General features: G+C 46.8%; 1 protein-coding gene across 4 annotated transcripts in view; it reads right to left on the reverse strand.

The window, feature by feature from the left end:
• The window catches only part of DISP3 (dispatched RND transporter family member 3), a 93,131-nt gene that overhangs the window by 47,104 nt on the left and 24,884 nt on the right, over positions 1-21,143 (reverse strand). For all 4 annotated transcript variants that reach the window (XM_083750153.1, XM_083750152.1, XM_083750155.1 and 1 more), the window contains exons 2-3: positions 2,421-3,363; positions 478-697 (exon numbers count right to left, since the gene is read on the reverse strand). In XM_083750153.1, coding sequence (XP_083606279.1) covers positions 478-697; positions 2,421-3,363 — 1,163 coding nt within the window. The remainder of the gene's footprint in view (positions 1-477; positions 698-2,420; positions 3,364-21,143) is intronic.

Here is a 21,143-nt window from a genome sequence, read left to right on the forward strand (position 1 = left end):
CCCCCTCCCCCTGTTTATGTACCCCCCCAACAGGCTGCATGGACCCAGGTGGAGACTGCGCCCCTGTGGAAGCTGCCTCTGCTCTTCTCTCTTCACTCCCCTCCCGGTTCTGGGAGACAGTGGTGCAGGAGAGGCTTGGGGAGTCCCTGACCGTTCATTTCCTAGCCCTGCCTCTTCCTCCTCTTCTTCTGACCCTTCCTGCACTCCATCCTCCACTCCCTGTCTCCAATTCTCACCTCCTGGCTGGTACAGGTCCCCCCAAATCACTGCCCCACCTCTCCCAAGTCAGACTGCAGCCCCCATCCCCTTACCCCAATGCACACTCGTCTGTGTCCTGCCAGTCCCTGCCAGTAACAACAGTAACCAGCTGCTGGAAATCATATCTCCTTGCCCACCAAGGGCAGCGGATCAGTCTAGGGTCATGCTGCCTGCCCTCCAGCAGCTGCGAAAAGGCAGGGCCCATCCTTCCTTGCTCACCTGGTGGATTGTTTGGCCAGCAAAGCCACATAGGTGACCACGAAGCTCTGGAACTTCCTCCGTTGTTCTTCCCACCGGTCCTCCACTGAGTAGTAGCTTGGTAGCGGAGCACCAAAGAGGATCTCACTGCGTAGGAGGGAACTCTTCCGGTTCTCCACCGACAGACCCTCATCCACATACCAGTAGAACTCTGGGTGGGTCATTGCAAGCTCCAGCGAACCTTGGGGCAGGTAGAGAGAGACCAGAGGTTTTCATAGGGAAACCATGGCTCAGTGTTAGAGCACCAGCTTTGCATGCTGGAGGGTCCTGGGTTCAACCCCTGCCATGTCTAGTTAAAAGGACCAAGTGGCAAGAGATGGACCCTGGCTCAGGGGTAGAACAGAAAGTGTCAGCTGCGTCCCATTGCTGACAGAGAGGGAGAGCATGGAGAGACAGGAGGAGGTGATTAGGCAGGAATGTGGAATGAGGGAGGAGCAGCCTAGTTAATAATAATAATATAATAATAATTTATTATTTATACCCCACCCATTTGGCTGGGTTTACCCAGCCACTCTGGGCAGCTTCCAACAGAATATTAAAATACAATAGTCTATTAAACATTAAAAGCTTCCCTAAACAGGGCTGCCTTCAGATGTCTTCTAAAAGTCTGGTAGTTGTTTTTCTCTTTGACATCTGGTGGGAGGGCGTTCCACAGGGTGGGCACCACTACTGAGAAGGCCCTCTGCCTGGTTCCCTGTAGCTTTGCTTTTCGCAGAGAGGGAAAGGCCAGAAGGCCCTCGGCACTGGAACTCAGTGTCCGGGCAGAACGATGGGGGTGGAGACGCTCCTTCAGGTATAATGGACTGAGGCTGTTTAGGGGTTTAAAGGACAGCACCAACACTTTGAATTGTGCTTGGAAACTTTGGGAGCCAATGTAGGTCTTTCAAGACCGGTGTTATGTGGTCTTGGCGGCCACTCCCAGTCACCAGTCTTGCTGCCACATTCTAGATTAGCTGTAGTTCCCGGGTCACCTTGAAAGGTAGCCCCACACAGAGCACATTGCAGTAGAAGTCTGAGCTCCGAGAACATGGAGAAGGAAGGAAGGAGTTCAAGGGGGAAGACGCAGACTGACAGTTTAAGCTTGGACTCAGAGGGAGGGCCACTGGAAATAGCCCATCCCATGATGCGTAGGAGCGCAAGAATTAATAAGAGGCGTGAACAGGAAAGGAAGCGAAAGTGGGGCTTTAAATGTGGGAAGAGGAAGAGGCAGAACTCAGACTCGGCAACAGCTAATTTGGAAGCAGATGCTGAGTGACTGAGCTCCAGAGTGATTTGTGTGTTTTGAGCAATAAACCTGAGTTGATTACTGCCGGAGTTGTCTCGCTTCTGTGGGAGAGACCCAACTATTACAGAAGATCTCTGGCAACTCCAGGTAGGGTTGGAAAAGAGACCTGCCCCCAGAGCCACTGCCAGTCAGTGTGGACAATACTGAACCAATGCTCTAGTTTGGTCTAGAGTAGCTTCCAGGGGGCTTATGGTGCCAGGCAAACATTTCTGAGGGGGCACAACCAGGCGCCCCCATAACAGGCTCCTTCATTGAGGGATAGAGTCCAACAACATCTGGAAGGCCACAGATGTTCCCCCACCCCGTGATGTAAAGGTTAGGGCAAAAATCCAGCCCTTGTGTCTGCGGGGAGCAAGAGAGATATGCTAGCTGTGCCAAGTGCATTATAGCGACACCTAGTGGCAGAACGTAGTCACTTGGAGTACCACAGTTTCCTCACCAGGAAAGATTTTAATCAGGGCATAAACACAGCAGGAACCGATAGCCTGGCAAGCTTTTATGAACTTATTTGCAAGGCCATATGAGATCCCAAGAGCACCAACAACTGGCCGGATATCTCAAAGCAAAGCATTTTGTCTGCCCAATGGTTGGGCCGGTGCTGTGACCCAACAATTCTCACCTTGAATGTCAGCCAGATCCTGCCCTAGGCCATCGTAGTAGATCTTCCCACCCCTCTCCGTGGGGAAGAAGTAAGTCATGAGAGAGCTAGGAGGGGAACAGTAGGAGTAGGAACCCAGCGGGAGATCCTTAAGGACCTCATGGGGCTTCCAGCAAAAGTCCCGGAAGTGAGGGTGGTCCATGATTTTGCGCTCAATCTCGTGGATGGTGACCAGGCGCTCGGAGGTGAAGATGTTGTTCTCAGCGTCTCCACGGGCCAGGAAAATGAGCTCGATGCGCCAGTGTGCATGGGTTTGTGTGTTGGTGCTCACGACCGCATTTGAGTATTCCCAGTGGGACAGGGCACTCCGTGGCTGGCGGGAGGTTTGGTTGGCCAAACCGGATTGACTCTGGAGTGAGGGGCTAGTCCTCTCTTGGTTTAGGCTTCTGCGCTTCCGCTTTGCAGTGCCAGCCGGCCGCGAGGCATTGCGGTGAAGGTGCTGCAGCTGCTCAAAGATCAGCTTCTGCAAAGTCTCCGAGTTGAAGTCCGTCAGGTCCCGGCGGTTGCGGCCCCAGGACCCAAACTGGGACTTGAGGGCCGAGGCCAGGGCATCAAAGCGCTGGGAGGACTCGTGGTTGCGGATCTCGAAGGCGTTGTACGAGATGTCGATGTCCAGAGCTGGATAGTGCAGGAACATGACAATGGCTAGGGTGGTTGGGATGGCACAGCCCAAGAAGAGGATGAGGCTGGCCGAGTAGGGGTTGGTGAAGACCCAACCCACGGCATTCCAAAAACTAGAGGTAGGCACAGCTGTGGCTGGAGTCCGTGGCCTGGGATTCCACTGGCACTTCCCACAGAGCTGCAGCCCTTCCGTTCTCTTGCGGGGGCCGGTGGTTACCTCCTCTTCCTCATTTACCCAAGCATCTTGCAACAACGGGTCATCCTCAGCGTCCATCCTTGACACCTAGAGGCCAACAGGAAAGAGAAAAGGGAGTCAGCTTAATAGGTTGGCATTCCTATCTGAATGGGATTAAAAGGTAAAGGGACCCCAGACCATTAGGTCCAGTCGTGGCCGACTCTGGGGTTGCGGCGCCCATCTCGCTTTATTGGCCGAGGGAGCCAGCGTACAGCTTCCAGGTCATGTGGCCAGCATGGCTAAGCCACTTCTGGCGAACCAGAGCAGTGCACGGAAACACCGTTTACCTTCCTGCTGGAGTGGTACCTATTTATCTACTTGCACTTGACGTGATTTCGAACTGCTATGTTGGCAAGAGCAGGGACCGAGCAACAGGAGCTCACCCCATCACGGGGATTTGGACCACCAACCTTCTGATCAGCAAGCCCTAGGCTCTGTGGTTTAACCCACAGCGCCACTCATGCTAATAGTTTTCCATCTGCTTCCTTCCCCACAGGTGTGACATTGCTAGGGGCACTAATTGTTTTTCCTGTTCGGAACAAGTCTGGGCACATCCTAGTGTTTTGCATAACCATTTATCTCAGGCTTGAGCCCACATCCTTGCTGATAGCATGTGTGAATAAAATGTGTGCTCTTCCTTATCACTGTCCTGCGGGTAGTTATTTTGTCTCCCATGAGTAGCCCTTACAACAGAAACAATTACAGATAGGTAGCCGTGTTGGTCTGCCATAGTCAAAACAAAACAAAATTCCTTCCAGTAGCACCTTAAAGACCAACTAAGTCAGTTCTTGGTATGAGCTTTCGTGTGCATGCACACTTCTTCAGATATTCAGAAATTTCAGAAATAGACTGGAAAGAGAAGCTGCTGAATTACAACTTATCACCAAACTTAAAACCATGGAGAAACCTGGTCTGAACAAAGACCTTGGATTCTTATCTCATTATACACGACAAAGCCATTTTTCACCTTTTCACCCCTTGCTTTTTCCTGTAAGACCTGTTGCAGTCGTTAAGAGTCGTCAACAGGCTCATCACAGCTATCTGCCAATCACCCATTCCTACCACCCTTCTGAGTAATACCCCTCCTCACCTTCTCACTATATAGAAGGGTCTGGAAACTTCTGTTTCAGTGTATCTGAAGAAGTGTGCATGCACACGAAAGCTCATACCAAGAACTGACTTAGTTGGTCTTTAAGGTGCTACTGGAAGGAATTTTTTTTGTTTTAACAGAAACAATGTTAAGGAGTACAGGCACGGCTATAGAACACTTTAGAATCTATGGATTTGATTCCCTGCAATAAAATAGGACCTTGGACCATAGTGCAACTGTTCTTCTGGTGGCATAACTGAATATTACCATACAAAATTCTAAAAGGTCAAACCGCACCCCCTCTGTTTAGAACACACATAACTGGTTAGCTGAGTTGGTTAGAGCGAGGGACTGATAACTCCAAGGTGTCACAGGACAGCTGCATATTCCTGCAATGCAGGGCGTTGAACTAGATAATCTTTTTACAAACACACACACACATTTAAATTTTCTGTTTTACAATTTAAAATACTCATTTAAGCAATCTTAAAATATCAATGACTTCCCTTCTTCTCTTTCCATGTTTCATTTTACATATCATAAATCCCTGCATATTTTACATAAACTAAACCATTCAGTATTCCAATATTACAGCCATCAAAACTTGTTGACACTGTTGAATTTATCTTGATGCTGCCAATGTTTTCAAGTGTACACAATTCCCCCACAAATATTCAATAAATGTTTTCCAATCTTCTTTAAACGTATGTTCTCCCCTTCTCTTATTCTATATGTTAGGTTCACAAGCTGCGCATATTCCATCAGTTTAAGTTGCTCATTTTCCATTTTGGGGCTAACAAAACACGGGCCACCGTAATGGAATACATAAAAAAAACTTTTTTGACACCTGGGAATTATCCCCCACAGAAAGGACTCGGGGTTTTTTGGGGGGAAGTACAGTGGTACCTCAGTTTAAGAACAGCCCTGCTTACTAGCTATTAAGTTTATGAATTTCGCAAAACCAGAAGTAGTGTCCCGGTTTGCAAACTTTACGTTGGTCTGCAAACGGAAACCAAACGGTGGAAGGGCACTGCCAGCGGGAGGCCTCATTAGGGAAAGCGTGCCTCGGTTTAAGAACGGCTTTGGTCTAAGAATAGACTTCCAGAACCGATTAAGTTCGTAAACCAAGGTACCACTGTACTTTTAAACATTTTTTCAGTTCATTATGGATTACAGTGGTACCTCTGGTTAAGAACTTAATTTGTTCTGGAGGTCCGTTCTTAACCTGAAACTGTTCTTAATCTGAGGTACCACTTTTGCTAATGGGGCCTCCTGCTGCTGTTGCGCTACCGCCACACAATTTCTGTTCTCATCCTGAGGTAAAGTTCTTAACCTGAGGTACTACTTCCGGGTTAGCAGAGTCTGTAACCTGAAGCGTTTGTGACCCTAAGCGTTTGTAACCTGAGGTACCGCTGTATTTCCCAATATTCTTTTACCCCTTTTCAGGTCCACCACATATGAAAGTACGTTCCCTTCAGCTCTTTGAATCTCCAGCACTTATCTGATTCAGTCTTCTACATCTCAGCAAGCCTACTCGGAGTTAAATACCATCTGTAAATCATTTTCAAGTAGTTCTCCTTGACTAGGTGATCCTGAGGGTCGCTTCCAACTCGGCAATTCTATTATTCTAATGCATGACCATAGCTTATTAAACCGTGCTGCATTCAAATGTAGCTTAACATTATGTGTGAGCATTGCCCAGCAGCTTAAGCAAGGGTTGTTTCCTGCTGACAAACAACAATCTGAAACCATGGTTTGTTTCTGGTTTATGAGCTTTGGGTTATAATAATAATAATAATAATTTATTATTTGTACCCCGCCTATCTGGCTGGGTTTACCCAGCCACTCTGGGCGGCTTCCAACAAAGATGAAAGATACACTAAAATGTCACATATTAAAAACTTCCCTGAACAGGGCTGCCTTCAGATGTCTTCTGAATGTCAGGTAGATGTTTATCGCTTTGACATCTGATGGGAGGGTGTTCCACAGGGCGGGCGCCACTACCAAGAAAGCCCTCTGCCTGGTTCCCTGTAACTTGGCCTCTTGCAGTGAGGGAACCGTCAGAAGGCCCTCGGAGCTGGACCTCAGTGTCCGGGCAGAACGATGGGGGATGAGACGCTCCTTCAGATATATTGGACCGAGGCCGTTTAAGGCTTTAAAGGTCAGCACCAACACTTTGAATTGTGCTAGGAAACGTACTGGGAGCCAATGTAGGTCTTTCAAGACCGGTGTTATATGGTCTCGGCGGCCGCTCCCAGTCACCAGTCTAGCTGCCGCATTCTGGATTAGTTGTAGTTTCCGGGTCACCTTCAAAGGTAGCCCCACATAGAGCTCATTGCAGTAGTCCAAGCGGGAGATAACCAGAGCATGTACCACTCTGGGGAGACAGTCTGCAGGCAGATAGGGTCTCAGCCTACGTACCACCTTACTTTAATCATGACTCATGTGAACCTAATACCCATTCTTAACTGTGGTGTGCCTGACCATCCCGCCTCAGACACTAAACTAGTAAGGAGTGAGGCAAGAACAGCTGGAAAACAAAGCAAACTTTGGAGAAACAAGCCATGGTTTGTTTCATAGTCTGGCAGACAAACCATGTTTTAAACAGAGATGCAAAAACAGCGGCCCTCCAGATGTTGTCGGACTACAACTCCCATCAATCCCAGGACTAGAACTCCAAATCTTTGATGTCTCTCAGGTACGGGATCCTCAGTAAAGGTAAAGGTACCCCTGACCATTAGGTCCAGTCGTGGCTGACTCTGGGGTTGCAGCGCACATCTTGCTTTATTGGCCAAGGGAGCTGACGTACAGCATCCGGGTCATGTGGCCAGCATGACTAAGCTGCTTCTGGCGAACCAGAGCAGCGCACGGAAACGCCGTTTACCTTCCCGCCAGAGTGGTACCTATTTATCTACTTGCACTTTGACGTGCTTTCGAACTGCTAGGTTGGCAGGAGCAGGGACCGAACAGGAGCTCACCCCGTCGTGGGGATTCGAACCACCGACCTTCTGATTGGCAAGCCCTAGGCTCTGTGGTTTGACCCACAACGCCACCCGTGTCCCTTCGGTAGAACCCAATAAAAACCCTACTGAGGGCAATGGCAATATATACTAGATTATAGCCTTAATAACCTCATCACCAGTAAAAAAATATTACTCAGCTATAGAAATAGCACAAGGAGAGGAGAGGGTGTCGTGTCAAAAGCTGTGCATTATACATAAATAACTCTACAAAAGTGTCCAAAATTGTCTTCTTAATTGAGTCTTCAAATTGCAGTTGGCGCATCTCCCACGGCCAAATGTGATATGATTCTAAATCTGCAATCATGCTTTTATCTCTTGCTTTCGGGGGTATATTTCTGTATCATTGTCAAACAGTTCTTTTTCCATATGTGTAAACCACCTTGAAGTTCCAATTTGGTGTGGGTGGTAGACCAATTTAAAACAACCGCAACAAATAAACAAAATCCTGGGAGCCTTTCTGAAAGTTGCTGGACCATAGCACACATTTGATTTTACTATTGCCCATGCTGGCTGGGGGTCAAGGCAGCTGGGGGGTCAAACAATATCTGGAGGGGCAGAGGTTTCCCATCCCTGAATCAAACGGAATGAATATCAAAGACTGCAACTGCCATCATCAGTTACATGATCGCAGAAGAAGAAGAAGAAGAAGAAGACGACGACGACGACTCTTGGTAATGCTGGCTTGTGCTGACGGGAGTTGGGGCTCCATCAACAACTTAGGGCCCCAGATCTCCGAAATAAACAAACTGATCCTCAAAGGCAATACTCATATGTCAGAACCTCCAAGTCTCTCTATTTTCCAGGGACAGTCCCGAATTTACAGAAGCCCTCCTGGTTTCTGATTTGATCCCAGAATGTCCCGCTTTTCCTTAGGACATCCCTATTTTCATTGGAGAAATGTTGGCATGTATGGAGTTATGCGACCCCCGAGCCAAGGAGATAAGTAGCTATACAACCTTTAGAAGACATCTGTATAGGGAACGTTTTTGGTTTTTTGTTTTATTATGTTTTATATATGTTAGAAGCTGCCCATTGAGGCTGAGATGACCCAGTCAGATGGGCAGGGTATTATTATTATTATTAATTATATATATATATATATAAAAATAATATTTTCATTGGAAAAATGTTGGGTGGTATGCTATACTGTATTTTTTATTTTATTTATGATTTTCAGTTTTACACACTTCAATAATTTTACAGTCATTTTAACATTTCAAAATTCGACTTCCTTCCCCCTCTTTCTGCGGCTCTGTAAATTTTTAATATTTTCTGCATATCCAAATTAACTTAACTTACTCATTTATTTAACTATTTTAAAAATATACTCTTATAAAACTGCTGTTCAACAAGTTTTTGTATCCATTCTTCTTTTGCTTGGGGCAAGTAACATTCTGTATGCCGCTATAGTCGCATACAGTCATACCTCGGGTTGCGAATGTGATCTGTGGGGGAGGAACGTTCACAACCTGAAGCGCCGCATCTGAGCACGTGTGTGATGCGATCCGGAGCTTCTGCGCATGTGCGTGACGTCATTTTGTGCTTCTGTGCATGCACAAGTGCCAAAACCCGGAAGCAACCTGTTCCGGTACTTCCAGGTTTGGCACGGTCCGCAACCCAAAATCCTACAACCCGCAGCATTCATAACCCGAGGTATGACTGTACATGAATAAATTTCTGTACAGTTTGGGTAGTTCTGTCCCAAAAGGAAAGCTTCTGGTTCTTGTTTTTTACAAACATTATTTTAAACATCCTTTTCAATTCATTATACAGTGGTACCTTTGGTTACGTACTTAATTCGTTCCGGAGGTCCGTTCTTAACCTGAAACTGTTCTTAACCTGAAGCACCACTTTAGCTAATGGGGCCTCCTGCTGCCAGCGCGCCAGCGCCGCACAATTTCTGTTCTCATCCTGAAGCAAAGTTCTTAACCCGAAGTACTATTTCTGAGTTAGCGGAGTCTGTAACCTGAAGCGTCTGTAACCTGAGGTACCACTGTATATATCATTTCCCAGTAAGTGTCAACCTTACCTCAAGACCACCAGTTATGATAAAAAAAAACCTTTTCCTTTACATTTCCAACACTTACTGTAAACCACTGTGATCCTTGGATGAAGGGTTGTATATACCTAATTATTATAAGGGTTGTATATACCTAAATAAAAAAATAATTTGATTTAATTTAATTCTAAAAAGGTACCCTTCGCTATGCTCCTCTACAAACTGTCTCAGTACCACAAAGAGGCAAGCTGCCAGATCGAGACAGCAGCCTCGACTCTTCTGTTCTCTGTCCCCTTTTTAATTTGACTCCTTTTCCGACCCCTTTCCAGAGGGAGCCCTCAATCATTCACTCGACCATCCCTACAGGCACCGAAGTGAATCCCTTCTCCCCTCCACTTCGCAGCTTGGATCACTATCCCATCGAGGCATCTAGTTTAGTGGCCTTGTCCGAACTGTCTGGCACGGAAGATATTTTTTTAATTTATTTTTTACGCTGCAGGATGAAATATATCAAGGCTCCTTTCTCCCTCTCATTAAGGCTGAGAGAAGATCTTTCTCTCCTCATCCCGTCCCCTCCGGTATTTATAACCTTGCTATTTATTCTCCATGCTGGAACAAACACACACAGACAAAGACCACAGCTTTCTCCTTCCTCCACCAGCTGCCCCGTCATGGCTTGTCACAGGGTGGAGAGCAATGCTCTTGACAGGCGGCAAGGGATGGGTCTCGCCTGTTAAAACTAGGAATGGGGGGGCAGTTTAACGACACCCCCAAAAAAGTTCTCACCACAGCCTCTAACTAAGGCCAGGACAATGACGGTTGACACAGGCACCATACATACACAATAGCAAAGAGGCTCAGAAAAGCAGTCCATAAAATTGTAGCAATAAGCAGATACCATTATTATAAGGGGGGGGGGACTGCTCCCATTTCCCTTATGTGGGATGCAGGTGGCGACGTGGGTTAAACCACAGAGCCTAGGACTTGCCAATCAGAAGGTTGGCGGTTCGAATCCCTGCAACGGGGTGAAACGCTATGGCGGGAAGGTAAACGGCGTTGCCGTGCGCTGCTCTGGTTCGCCAGAAGCGGCTTAGTCATGCTGGCCACATGACTTGGAAGCTGTACGCAGGCTCCCTTGGCCAATAAAGCGAGATGAGCGCCGCAACCCAGAGTCGGTCATGACTGGACCTAATTGTCAGGGGTCCCTTTCCCCTATGGGGTATCCAAGAGCCTGCACAGAGTCCTTAAGCAGGTTCCCTATCGGAAGGAGAAAATAACAGAGGCCAACCAGAGAATATTGAGAAGCCAAGCAGCTAGTAAGCCTGATTTTTATTAAAGTGTTGCAACAGGGTCCCCCACTCCCCCCACGAAGAGAGGAACCCAGAACAATGGTGCTCAAGCTCTTATATAGACTTTTGAAACTGTCCACCCTGTAGCCAGAGACCACCTCCCAAAACATCATACATACATCACAGAAGGGGGAAATCTCCAACAAAAATCCTGTTTGTTAGGATACCTCTTTTGTAAACAAAATCTGCCCTTTTTCCCTTATGGGGTATCCAAGAGCCTGTATAGAGTCCTTACGTAGGTTCCCTATTGGTAGGAGAAAATAACAGAAGCCAACCAGAGAATATTGAGAAGCAAAGTGGCTAGTAAGTAATCATGCCTTATCTTTATTGATCTGTTGCAACAGGGTGCTCCCCTCACATGCAGGAAAGGAGGAGGACCCAGAACAAAGGTGTGCCTGCCCTTATATAAGGTAAAGGTAAAGGTACCCCTGCCCGTACGGGCCAGTCTTGACAGACTCTGGGGTTGTGCGCCCATCTCACTTAAGAGGCCAGGGGCCAGCGCTGTCCGGAGACACTTCCGGGTCACGTGGCCAGCGTGACATCGCTTCTCTGGCGAGCCAGGGCCGCACATGGAAACGCCGTTTACCTTCCCGCTGGTAAGCGGTCCCTATTTATCTACTTGCACCCGGAGGTGCTTTCGAACTGCTAGGTTGGCAGGCGTTGGGACCGAGCAGCGGGAGCGCACCCCGCCGCAGGGATTCGAACCGCCGACCTTTCGAACGGCAAGTTTCGAAACCCACAGCGCCACCTGTGTCCCCTTATATAGACATTTTAAATTCCCTGCCCTGGAGCTCAAGACCACCCCTCCGTACATCATACATACATCACAGAAGGGGTGTAACCCAAGACCACCCCCCACAAACATCATACCTACGTCACAGAAAAGGTGGTCTACAACAGAAATTTGAATGTTGTTTTTCCTGTCTGTCAGGTTATCTGATCAGGCCTTATCTGATTGCCTTTCCTGGTAGTCTGCCCATTCCTTTGAGATGGTGATTTCTAAATTCCTGTAACAAGAAAGGTTTTGTTCACCTCCTCCCTCCTTGCAGAGAAACATTTGGTCAGCTTGGGAGTCAAAATGGTTTCAGGTTGGTCTTCCTGTGCTGATCTATGTGCGTGCTTGGTTGGTACATTTATGAACATTGATTATATATAGAATACCTTAAATTTTATTATTACACCTGATAATGGCCAGTGATTGCTCTACCTGGGCAGCCTGCCCGTTCTTTTGTGATGTTGTTGTTGTTGTTTAGTCGTTTAGTCGTGTCCGACTCTTCGTGACCCCATGGACCAGAGAACGCCAGGCACCTCTGTCCTCCACTGCCTCCCGCAGTTTGGTCAAGCTCATGCTGGTAACCTCGAAAACACTATCCAACCATCTCGTCCTCTGTCGCCCCCTTCTCCTTGTGCCCTCCATCTTTCCCAACATCAGGGTATTTTCCAGGGAGTCTTCTCTTCTCATGAGGTGGCCAAAGTATTAGAGCCTCAGCTTCACGATCTGTCCTTCCAGTGAGCACTCAGGGCTGATTTCCTTCAGAATGGGTAATAGGTTTGATCTTCTTGCAGTCCATGGGACTCTCAAGAGTCTCCTCCAGCACCAGAATTCAAAATCTTTTGTGATAGTAAATGCTTTAATTCCTGAATCCAGGTCACAGGCGCACCCTATTCATACACACATACGCCCTTAAGTCAGGATTTGCAAGCAAAAGGCAACAGAGAGGCTTTCCCATTTCCTTCCTCCTTGCAGAGAAATATTTGAGGTCAATTTGGGAGAGTCAAAATGGTTTCAGGATTGCTCTCCTGTACTATTTCAGACACATGGTTTATATACTTATGTATGTGTTTGCCTTGTAAATTTATGAACATATGATTTCTATATATGAGACCTTAGAATTCCTATAACACTATGTATCATACTGTTTCCTCTCACTATCCAATATAGAAAACTGTAGAAACTTCAAATAATGCCAAAGATTTCCTTGGTTCCAGTGGCTAATGATTCCACTCTAGAAGAGGGGAATCCAGGCCTCCCCCTGCCTCCATAATCAATGGACCAGACAGATATCTGTTGATGGAGTTTGCTGAAGCCAGGTATTCACAAAGCCTGGAGGGCAAATATTGTTGGAAAAACGCCCGGGAAGGCCTGCATATCCAAATTCATTTAATCTGCTCATTTCATTATCTACTTGAAATATGTACTCTTATGAAACTGCAGGTTTTTACAATAATCCTGCCAATGTTTTTGTCTGTTTGCAATTTATTTGTAAATATTCAATAAAGCATTTCCATTCTTTTATCAAAAGTTTGTTATCTTGATTTCTTATTCTTCTGATAAGTTCCGCCATTTCTGCATATTCCGTAAGTTTTTATATCCATTCTTCCTTTGCTGGGACTTCTGCTTCTTTCCACTTTGGGGCAAGTAGCATTCTCTCTGCTGTGTTGTTGTTTAGTCATTTAGTCGTGTCCAACTCTTCATGACCCCATGGACCAGGCACTCCTGTCTTCTACTGCCTCCCACAGTTTGGTCAAACTCATGTTCGTAGCTTCGAGAACACTGTCCAACCATCTCGTCCTCTGTCCCATCCTTTCTGCTGTAAAGGTAAAGGGATCCCTGACCATTAGGTCCAGTCGTGACCGATTCTGGGGTTGCGGTGCTCATCTCGCTTTGTTGGCCGAGGGAGCCAGCGTACAGCTTCCAGGTCATGTGGCCAGCATGCCTAAGTTATACATAAATAAATTTCTATTCAATTTCGGTAGTTCTGTCCCCATAGTTCCCAAAACAAAAGCTTCTGGTTGGTTTGTTTTTTTACAAAAGTTCTTTTGAACATCCTTTTCAGTTCATTGTATATCATTTCACAGTAAGAGAGACTCCTGCCTCAAAGCATGTCTGCCAGGCATACGGCAGGTTGGTGCAAGATTAGACTCACAGGCCAGAGGCTCCCCACCTCTTCTCTAAACAAACAGCTCAGGACTCCCAGCACTTTATTAAAGTCATATTTTGGGTTACAGACACTTCAAGTTGCGCATTTTTGGGTTATGGATGCGCCAAAACCCGGAAGTACCGGAACGGGTTACTTCCGGATTTTGGTGCTCACGCATGCGCAGAAACGGTAAATTGTGCTTTGCGCATGCACAGAAGCGCCGAATTGCAACTCGCGCGTGCACAGACGCGGTGTTGGGGTTGCGGGTGCTGGGGGTTGCACACGTGCCTCCTGCATGGATCATGTTCGCAACCCGAGCGTCCACTGTATTCTCCTGCAATTGTAGACCAGACCAACAGACAGCACTCTAACCACTGTGCCACCCTGTGCTCTTCCCCCACGCACCTGCCTTTGCAGAAATCCAGCTCTGCAAGCCTATGACCACATATTCTGAGTCCTGCAGCCTCCGTCCCTCCAAGCTTGAAAATGGAAGAACTTCTTCCACCCTCCGAGAGCCTTCCTTTCCCCCGAGCAAAATCCTTTATCTGCTCCCACCCCCGACAATTTCCGTGCCAGAGAAACCTGCTTTGTAGCTTGACCCTGAAAGTCACAAGCAATTTCGAAACACAGCCAAGAAGCAATTTGGAGTTTCACCTCTTTTTTTACCCCCTCGGCAGAGGTGCCTGTGCATGTAGGCGTTGGGGGAGGAGGGGGGGGAGCCTCCAGTTTGGATGAGACTCAAAAAAGGAAAAGTTTCCGCCAGATCCTGCTCAAGGGCAGCGGACTGAGCACTTCCAAGAGGCAGGCTTAGCAAAACTAAAACACAATAGAACGCTCCAATTTTCTCCTTGGAGCCCTTCATTGGATTCATCAAATCTTGGAATCAGAACTGGAGTGTTGGAAGGGACCTTGAGGGTCCATTGTCTAGGAAACTCGCAAGCAGGATTCAAGAGCACTCTCTGCTCCTTTCCAGCAGCTGGAATGCATGAACCTGGCTGCCTCTGAACATGGAGGCAGATATGGTGATTGCAGCTAGGAGCCATTGATCGCTTTATCCTCCACAGTGTTTCTCTCTCTGATCTAGTGAGGCTCCTCTTAAAATTATTAGGAATGCTTAAGAACACAAATAAATTAGAAGAGCTGGGCTGGATCAGCCCAAAGACCCATCTAGTCCAGCATTCTGTTTTCCCAGTGGCCAAATACATGCCTATGAGAAGCCTGCCAGCAGGATCCAAGCACAAGAGCAGGTCCCTATAGCCTTTAGCAAAGGTGTCACGGGCTTTGAAGACACTTGAGCTCAGGACAAAAGTGGGAAACGTGCTGAGAGGATGGCACGCTTGGCAAGCCCTTACCGTGATCAACTCCCGCCCAGAAACCTATGTTGCCACTGTGGAAGGACGTGTGGATCCAGAAGTGGCCTCCACAGTCACTTACTGACTCACTGTTAAGACCATGTTCATGGAAGGCAATCTTAGTCGGCTATGAAGGATCGTCGAAGAAGCAGCAGCATGAAGAAGTCCTTTCTTTCATCTGCCTTGAATCTGCTGACATTCAGACTACCACTCCCATAATCTCTGACCCTGCTGGGACCGATTGGAGTTGGAGTCCAGCTATGTTGAGAGTGATGAACATTTAGAGCACAGCCTCCTTCAACTTTGGGTCCCCGCAGGCGCGCCAACTCTAGGGAGCAGAGGTGTTGTCAGCTCCCAGTCACAGACAACTCTGGGGTTGCGGCGCTCATCTCGCTTTATTGGCCAAGGGAGCCGGTGTACAGCTTCTGGGTCATGTGGCTAGCATGACTAAGCCACTTCTGGCGAACCAGAGCAGCGCACGGAAATGCCGTTTACCTTCCCGCTGGAGTGGTACCTATTTATCTACTTGCACTTTGACGTGCTTTCGAACTGCTAGGTTGGCAGGAGCAGGGACTGAGCAACAGGAGCTCACCCCATCGCAGGGATTCAAACTGCCAACCTTCCGATCGGCAAGTCCTAGGCTCTGTGGTTTAACCCACAGCACCATAGGTAGGTGCTGTCAAATAGGTTTGGGAATGCCACAGCATGCTGATCCAGGCAATATAGTGGAGGCTAGTCCATTAGGATGAATGGGGCCCTGTGCTTCCGCCAAAACTCAGCCTGCCCTCAGTCAGCCCCCGCCTGCCTGCTTGCCTTCTTACTTACAGCCACCCCTGGGGGAATAGGGGCGGCCCTGCCTATCAGCATTCTCCTCCTCATTCTCAATGTTGCCCCTCATAGAACTCAGCCAGGAGAACGGAAGAATCTGCTCTGCTTGTCACCTGTTCTGGTTTCACCTCCTGCTGGCCTCTCTGCCTTCCGTCCTACTGGTCTCACTGCATACACATCACTGTATATACATATCCACCTATATACATAAAAAGGTAAGACTGTCGTCATGCTGCAGATTATGCAGCTGCCAATAGCGTGACCAGCTTCCTCCTCCTGTTGCCCATTGTAGAACCTGGCAGGGTGAAGTATGGGGACAAAAAACAAGAATGAGTTATCTCTGCTTTTCATTGGGCTCTGGCTCAGTCAATTCTGCCCCACCAGTCCGAGCCACCACCATAACTACAGGACCGCCTCTCCTGGTATGCCCCATGGAAGACCTTACAGTCCGCAAATAATAACATCTTGGAGGTCCCAGGCCTCCAGGAGATTAGACTGGCCTCGACCAGAGCCAAGGCCTTTTTGGCCGTGGCCCCGACCTGGAGGAATGCTCTGCCACAAGAGACCAGGGTCCTGCAGGATCTGATATCTTTCCGCAGGGCCTGCAAGATGGAGCTGTTACGCCAGGCCTTTGGTCAGGGCCCAGCCTGACTTCCCCTCTCTCCTTATAAGAACTTGTATGAAAGTGGCCCTCCAACTTTTCTCACAGGGTCATATAAGATCAGTACAAACAGTTATGCTGGTGAGCATTTAAGGTCCCAGCCCTAATCTGTGGGTTGCCATCTGATTGGATATCACTTTGATTCTGATCTGATTTTAGGATGTATTTTACTTGATCGCCTGATTTTATGTTAATATGTTATATATTTGATGTTAGCCTCTCTGAGCCTGGTTTTGGCCGGGGAGGATGGAGTATAAATAAAGTTGTTGTTGTTGTTATTATTATGAGTAGCCTGGATAAACTCCCCCATCCCCACCCGAAAATCAGCACCATGACTGTTCACAACCCCTCCTGGCCTTGCAGGTGTCTGAGTCCTTGGAGACTTTAAATAAACCCACCCACTCACCCACCCCTCCACCTCCTCCTCCTCTTCGCTGGCAAAATTGACTAAGTCATCATCCCTGCAGCCTTGTTGCAATTTCCCAGACTGATTGGAATAATTGCTTCATTAGTTGTTTTTAAGGCTCTGCAGAGCCAGGGAAAAGCATCTTACACATGCGCACACACACACTAAGAGAAATTATTTGTGCAGACCTGGAAGGCAACTGGGTCTGAGGAGGGGGTGGCACACCAGCTGTAGAAAATCCAGAAGATTGAGCTTTCACTGCTCCCACCCCCCACCTCTACAACATAACCGCCCAGAGAAAAGAAAACCACACAGAGAGAAAAATGCCATCCTTTCCCCCCTTCTCTGTCCCCTCCACCTCATTCCCCATTTTCTCAGTTGTCCTTTATCCTATATACCCTATCTACATCCATTATTACTAATAACTATCGTTATTATCCATGCTGCCTGAAAGATCGTATATCCCTCTGCAAATCTGTCCGAGTGCTAAGATCCTCAGGTGAGCATGAGAGGCATTGTTGGTGAGGGAGAGAGGGAGAAAGAGAGAGGGGGGAGGGAGGGAGGAAGGAAGGAAGGAAGGAAGGAAAAGAAAGAAAGAAAAAGAGAGAGAGAGAGAGAGAGAGAGAGAGAGAGAGAGAGGGAGGAAGGAAAGGAAGGAAGGAAGGAAAGAAAGAAAAGGAGAGAGAGAGAGAGAGAGAGAGAGAGAGAGAGAGAGAGAGAGGCGCTCTTCTGTGGCTACACCCATATCCTGAGAGGTTACATTGAATCACTTTTTGCTATCTTTCCATGGACAGGCAGAGACCATCCACCCAGAAAGGCCTTTAATTATGCTAGTTCTAAATGTGCTCCAATATATTTTAATTGATTGATTCTAACCAGTTAATTTTTATTCTGTATTTTACAATTGTGCATTTGCTAACGTCAACGTGCTTCTGGCCAGTTCTGAGCTCTCCAACCCTGCTCCAGAGACACTCGCTTCAGATTCAGATGATGCGATTCCTGCATTGCAGGGGGCTCGACTAGATGACCCTCGGGGTCCCTTTCCAACTCTAAAATGCTACGATTCAAATGTAATCAGTCAATATTTTTTTCCCCAAGTGATTTTTTATTGTTTTCCTTACATATTCTTTTCCAACAAATTGTAATAGCACCATAACGCAATAGAATTGCAGGTGTCTAACAAAATGTGTCCATGTTCTCTTTATCTGTATAGAAATTGTCATTATATGGGCATCTTTCTGGAACGTTTGTGAGTGTAATAGAGCTCCACCACTCCCTAGAGAAAGTGTCTTTCGGTTTACCGTATTTTTCACCCTATAAGACGCACCAGACCACAAGACGCACCTAGTTTTTGGAGGAGGAAAACAAGAAAAAAAATATTCTGAATCCCAGAAGCCAGAATAGCAAGATGGATCGCTCCGTAAGAAGCACACACATTTCCCCTTACTTTTTAGGAGGGAAAAAGTGAGTCTTATAGAGCAAAAAATACGGTAATTCTCTTCTAAAGCCAGTCAAGTTGTTCACTGCTGGATCAGGCCAATGGCCCATTTAGTCCAGCACCCTGTTCTCACAGTGGCCAACCAGATGCCCCAATGGGAAACCCGCAAAGAGCACCCAAGCACAAGAGCCATCTCCCCTCCTGTGGTTTCCAGCAAATGATATTCAGAACATTATTGCTTCCAACCATGGATGCAGAGCATAGCCAGGCTACTATCCCTTGATAGGCTTCTGCCTATGAATTTGTCTAATCCACATTTCATAGAATCATAGCATTGTAGAGTTGGAAGGGATCCTGAGGATCATCTAGTCCAACCCCCCCAAAGTGCAGGAATCCTATGCCCAACATGAGGCTCAAACCCCTGATCCTGAGATGAAAAGTCTCATGCTCTACCAATGGATCTACCTGCCAAGGCAGATTTATTTCTTCTTTTATATATATATTTTTTAACAATTTCAACATATCAAAATATCAGAACATCTCATATTCATTATTCCCCCCCCCAATTTCCCCCCACCTCCCCATCAAACCCTCCCTCCCCACCCCAAGACTTCCTTCAGCTCCTTTCTCTGATTTCTCAACTCATATTGTTCTCTGCATACTGTAAAATTGTATAAATCCTTATTTCATCCATCTACTATGTTAACAGGGATGTGGGTGGCGCTGTGGGTTAAACCACAGTCTAGGACTTGCCAATCAGAAGGTTGGCGGTTCGAATCCCTGCGACGGGGTGAGCTCCCATTGCTCTGTCCCAGCTCCTGCCAACCTAGCAGTTCAAAAGCATGTCAAAGTCCAAGTAGATAAATAGGTACTGCTCCGGCGGGAAGGTAAACAGCTTTTCAGTGCGCTGCTCTGGTTCACCAGAAGCAGCTTAGTCATGCTGGCCACATGACCTGGAAGCTGTACGCCGGCTCCCTTGGCCAATAAAGCGAGATGAGCGCCGCAACCCCAGAGTCAGTCACGACTGGACCTAATGGTCAGGGGTCCCTTTACCTTTACTATGTTAACAATCAATAAATTTGTGTATGTTTATTCAAAACCTGCCAAGGAGTCCAATTCATTTTGTTGTCGCCAAGGCGGATTTCAAGTCATCCGAAACAGTGGCCATCATTGCCACTGTTCCATAGATTAAATATGAAGTTTTGTGGGTGTTTTACATATAAAAATATTTTTAATTGGGTTTCTTAGCAGAAAAGTTAGGATTGTTTTGCTTACATGTAATTGTTCCCTCTCCCCCCATGGCTGATGTGTTTATTGCGAAATTGCTTTTGAAATACCGTATTTTTCGCTCTATAAGACGCACCAGATCACAAGACGCACCTAGTTTTTGGAGGAGGAAAACAAGAAAAAAGATATTCTGAATCTCAGAAGCCAGAACAGCAAGAGGGATCGCTGTGCAGTGAAAGCAGCAATCCCTCTTGCTGTTCTGGCTTCTGGGATAGCTGCACAGCCTGCATTCGCTCCATAAGACACACACACATTTCCTCTTGCTTTTTAGGAGGGAAAAAGTGAGTCTTATAGAGCAAAAAATACGGTACTTTACGAGAAGAGATTTCTAAATGGCTTTAAATAAACAACAACAACTCTTCCGTTCCAGCTCGTAACGAAGATGGATGGCTCCTTGCCAGACAGGGAGAAGCATCCGCATGCCTACTTGGGATGGAGACACACATCTGATAGAGTTTGTGTAATCTTTCGAGAAGCAGTGGCAGCACCATGCCCTACCTAGCTCAAGTGTTTATTACTGAAGAGGATCCTTCTGTTTTGTAAAATCACAAGTGCGGCATCCAAGTTCAGCAGCTGAATGCTGCTGGCCAAGCGAGACTTCTGAAAGAATCATGCTCAAGAAATTTATTGGACATTTGCTGAAGACCCAGCTGATGCATTGCAAGGGATCATTGCGAGGTCTTCTGATGGACCTCCAGGCAAACAATCTCATAAGAACCTAAAAAGATCCTCGCTCTTGCTACGATGTACTAGACTGAATCAGATAAGTGCTGGAGATGCAAAGAGGTTGAGAGAACGTTCTTTCATATGTGGTGGACCTGTAAAAGGGTAAAAGAGTATTGGGAAATGATCCATAATGAATCGGGAAAAAATGTTTAAAAGTACTCCCCCCTCCCAAACCCCAAGTCCTTTCTGTTGGGGAAATTCAGACTGAAATTCTCAGGTGTCAAAAAAGGTTATTTGTGTATGCAACATCTGCGGTCCGTGTTTTGTTAGCCCCAAAATGGAAAACAAGCGAGGTCCCAACCAAAGAAGAATGGCAAATTAAGCTGACAGAATATGTACAACTTGCAGACTTAACATATAGAATAAGAGAGCAAGAAGAACATATGTTAAAAAGATGATTGGAAAACATTTACTGAATATATGAGAAATAATTGTGTACGGCTGAAAACGCTGGCAGCATTAAGATAAATAAATTTTGATTGATGCAATAATGGAATACTGATTGGTACAGTTTTTGTAAAATATGCATGGATTCATATGTAAAATGAACCATGGAAAGAGAAGGGGAGTCACTGATAGCTTAAGTATGTAAAGTGTTTATCTGAAATTGTAGAATGGAAAATTGAATAAAAATCATATTTAAAAGAAAGAGAAGAGAAGAGAAGTCAGAAGAAGAAAACCCCAAAGTGAGGAGGCCTGGCATAAGAACATAAGAAGAGCCTGCTGGATCCGGCCAATGCCCCATCTA

This window comes from Podarcis gaigeae (genome assembly GCF_964106915.1).
Source record: "Podarcis gaigeae genome assembly, chromosome: 8".
Lineage (NCBI taxonomy): Eukaryota > Metazoa > Chordata > Lepidosauria > Squamata > Lacertidae > Podarcis > Podarcis gaigeae.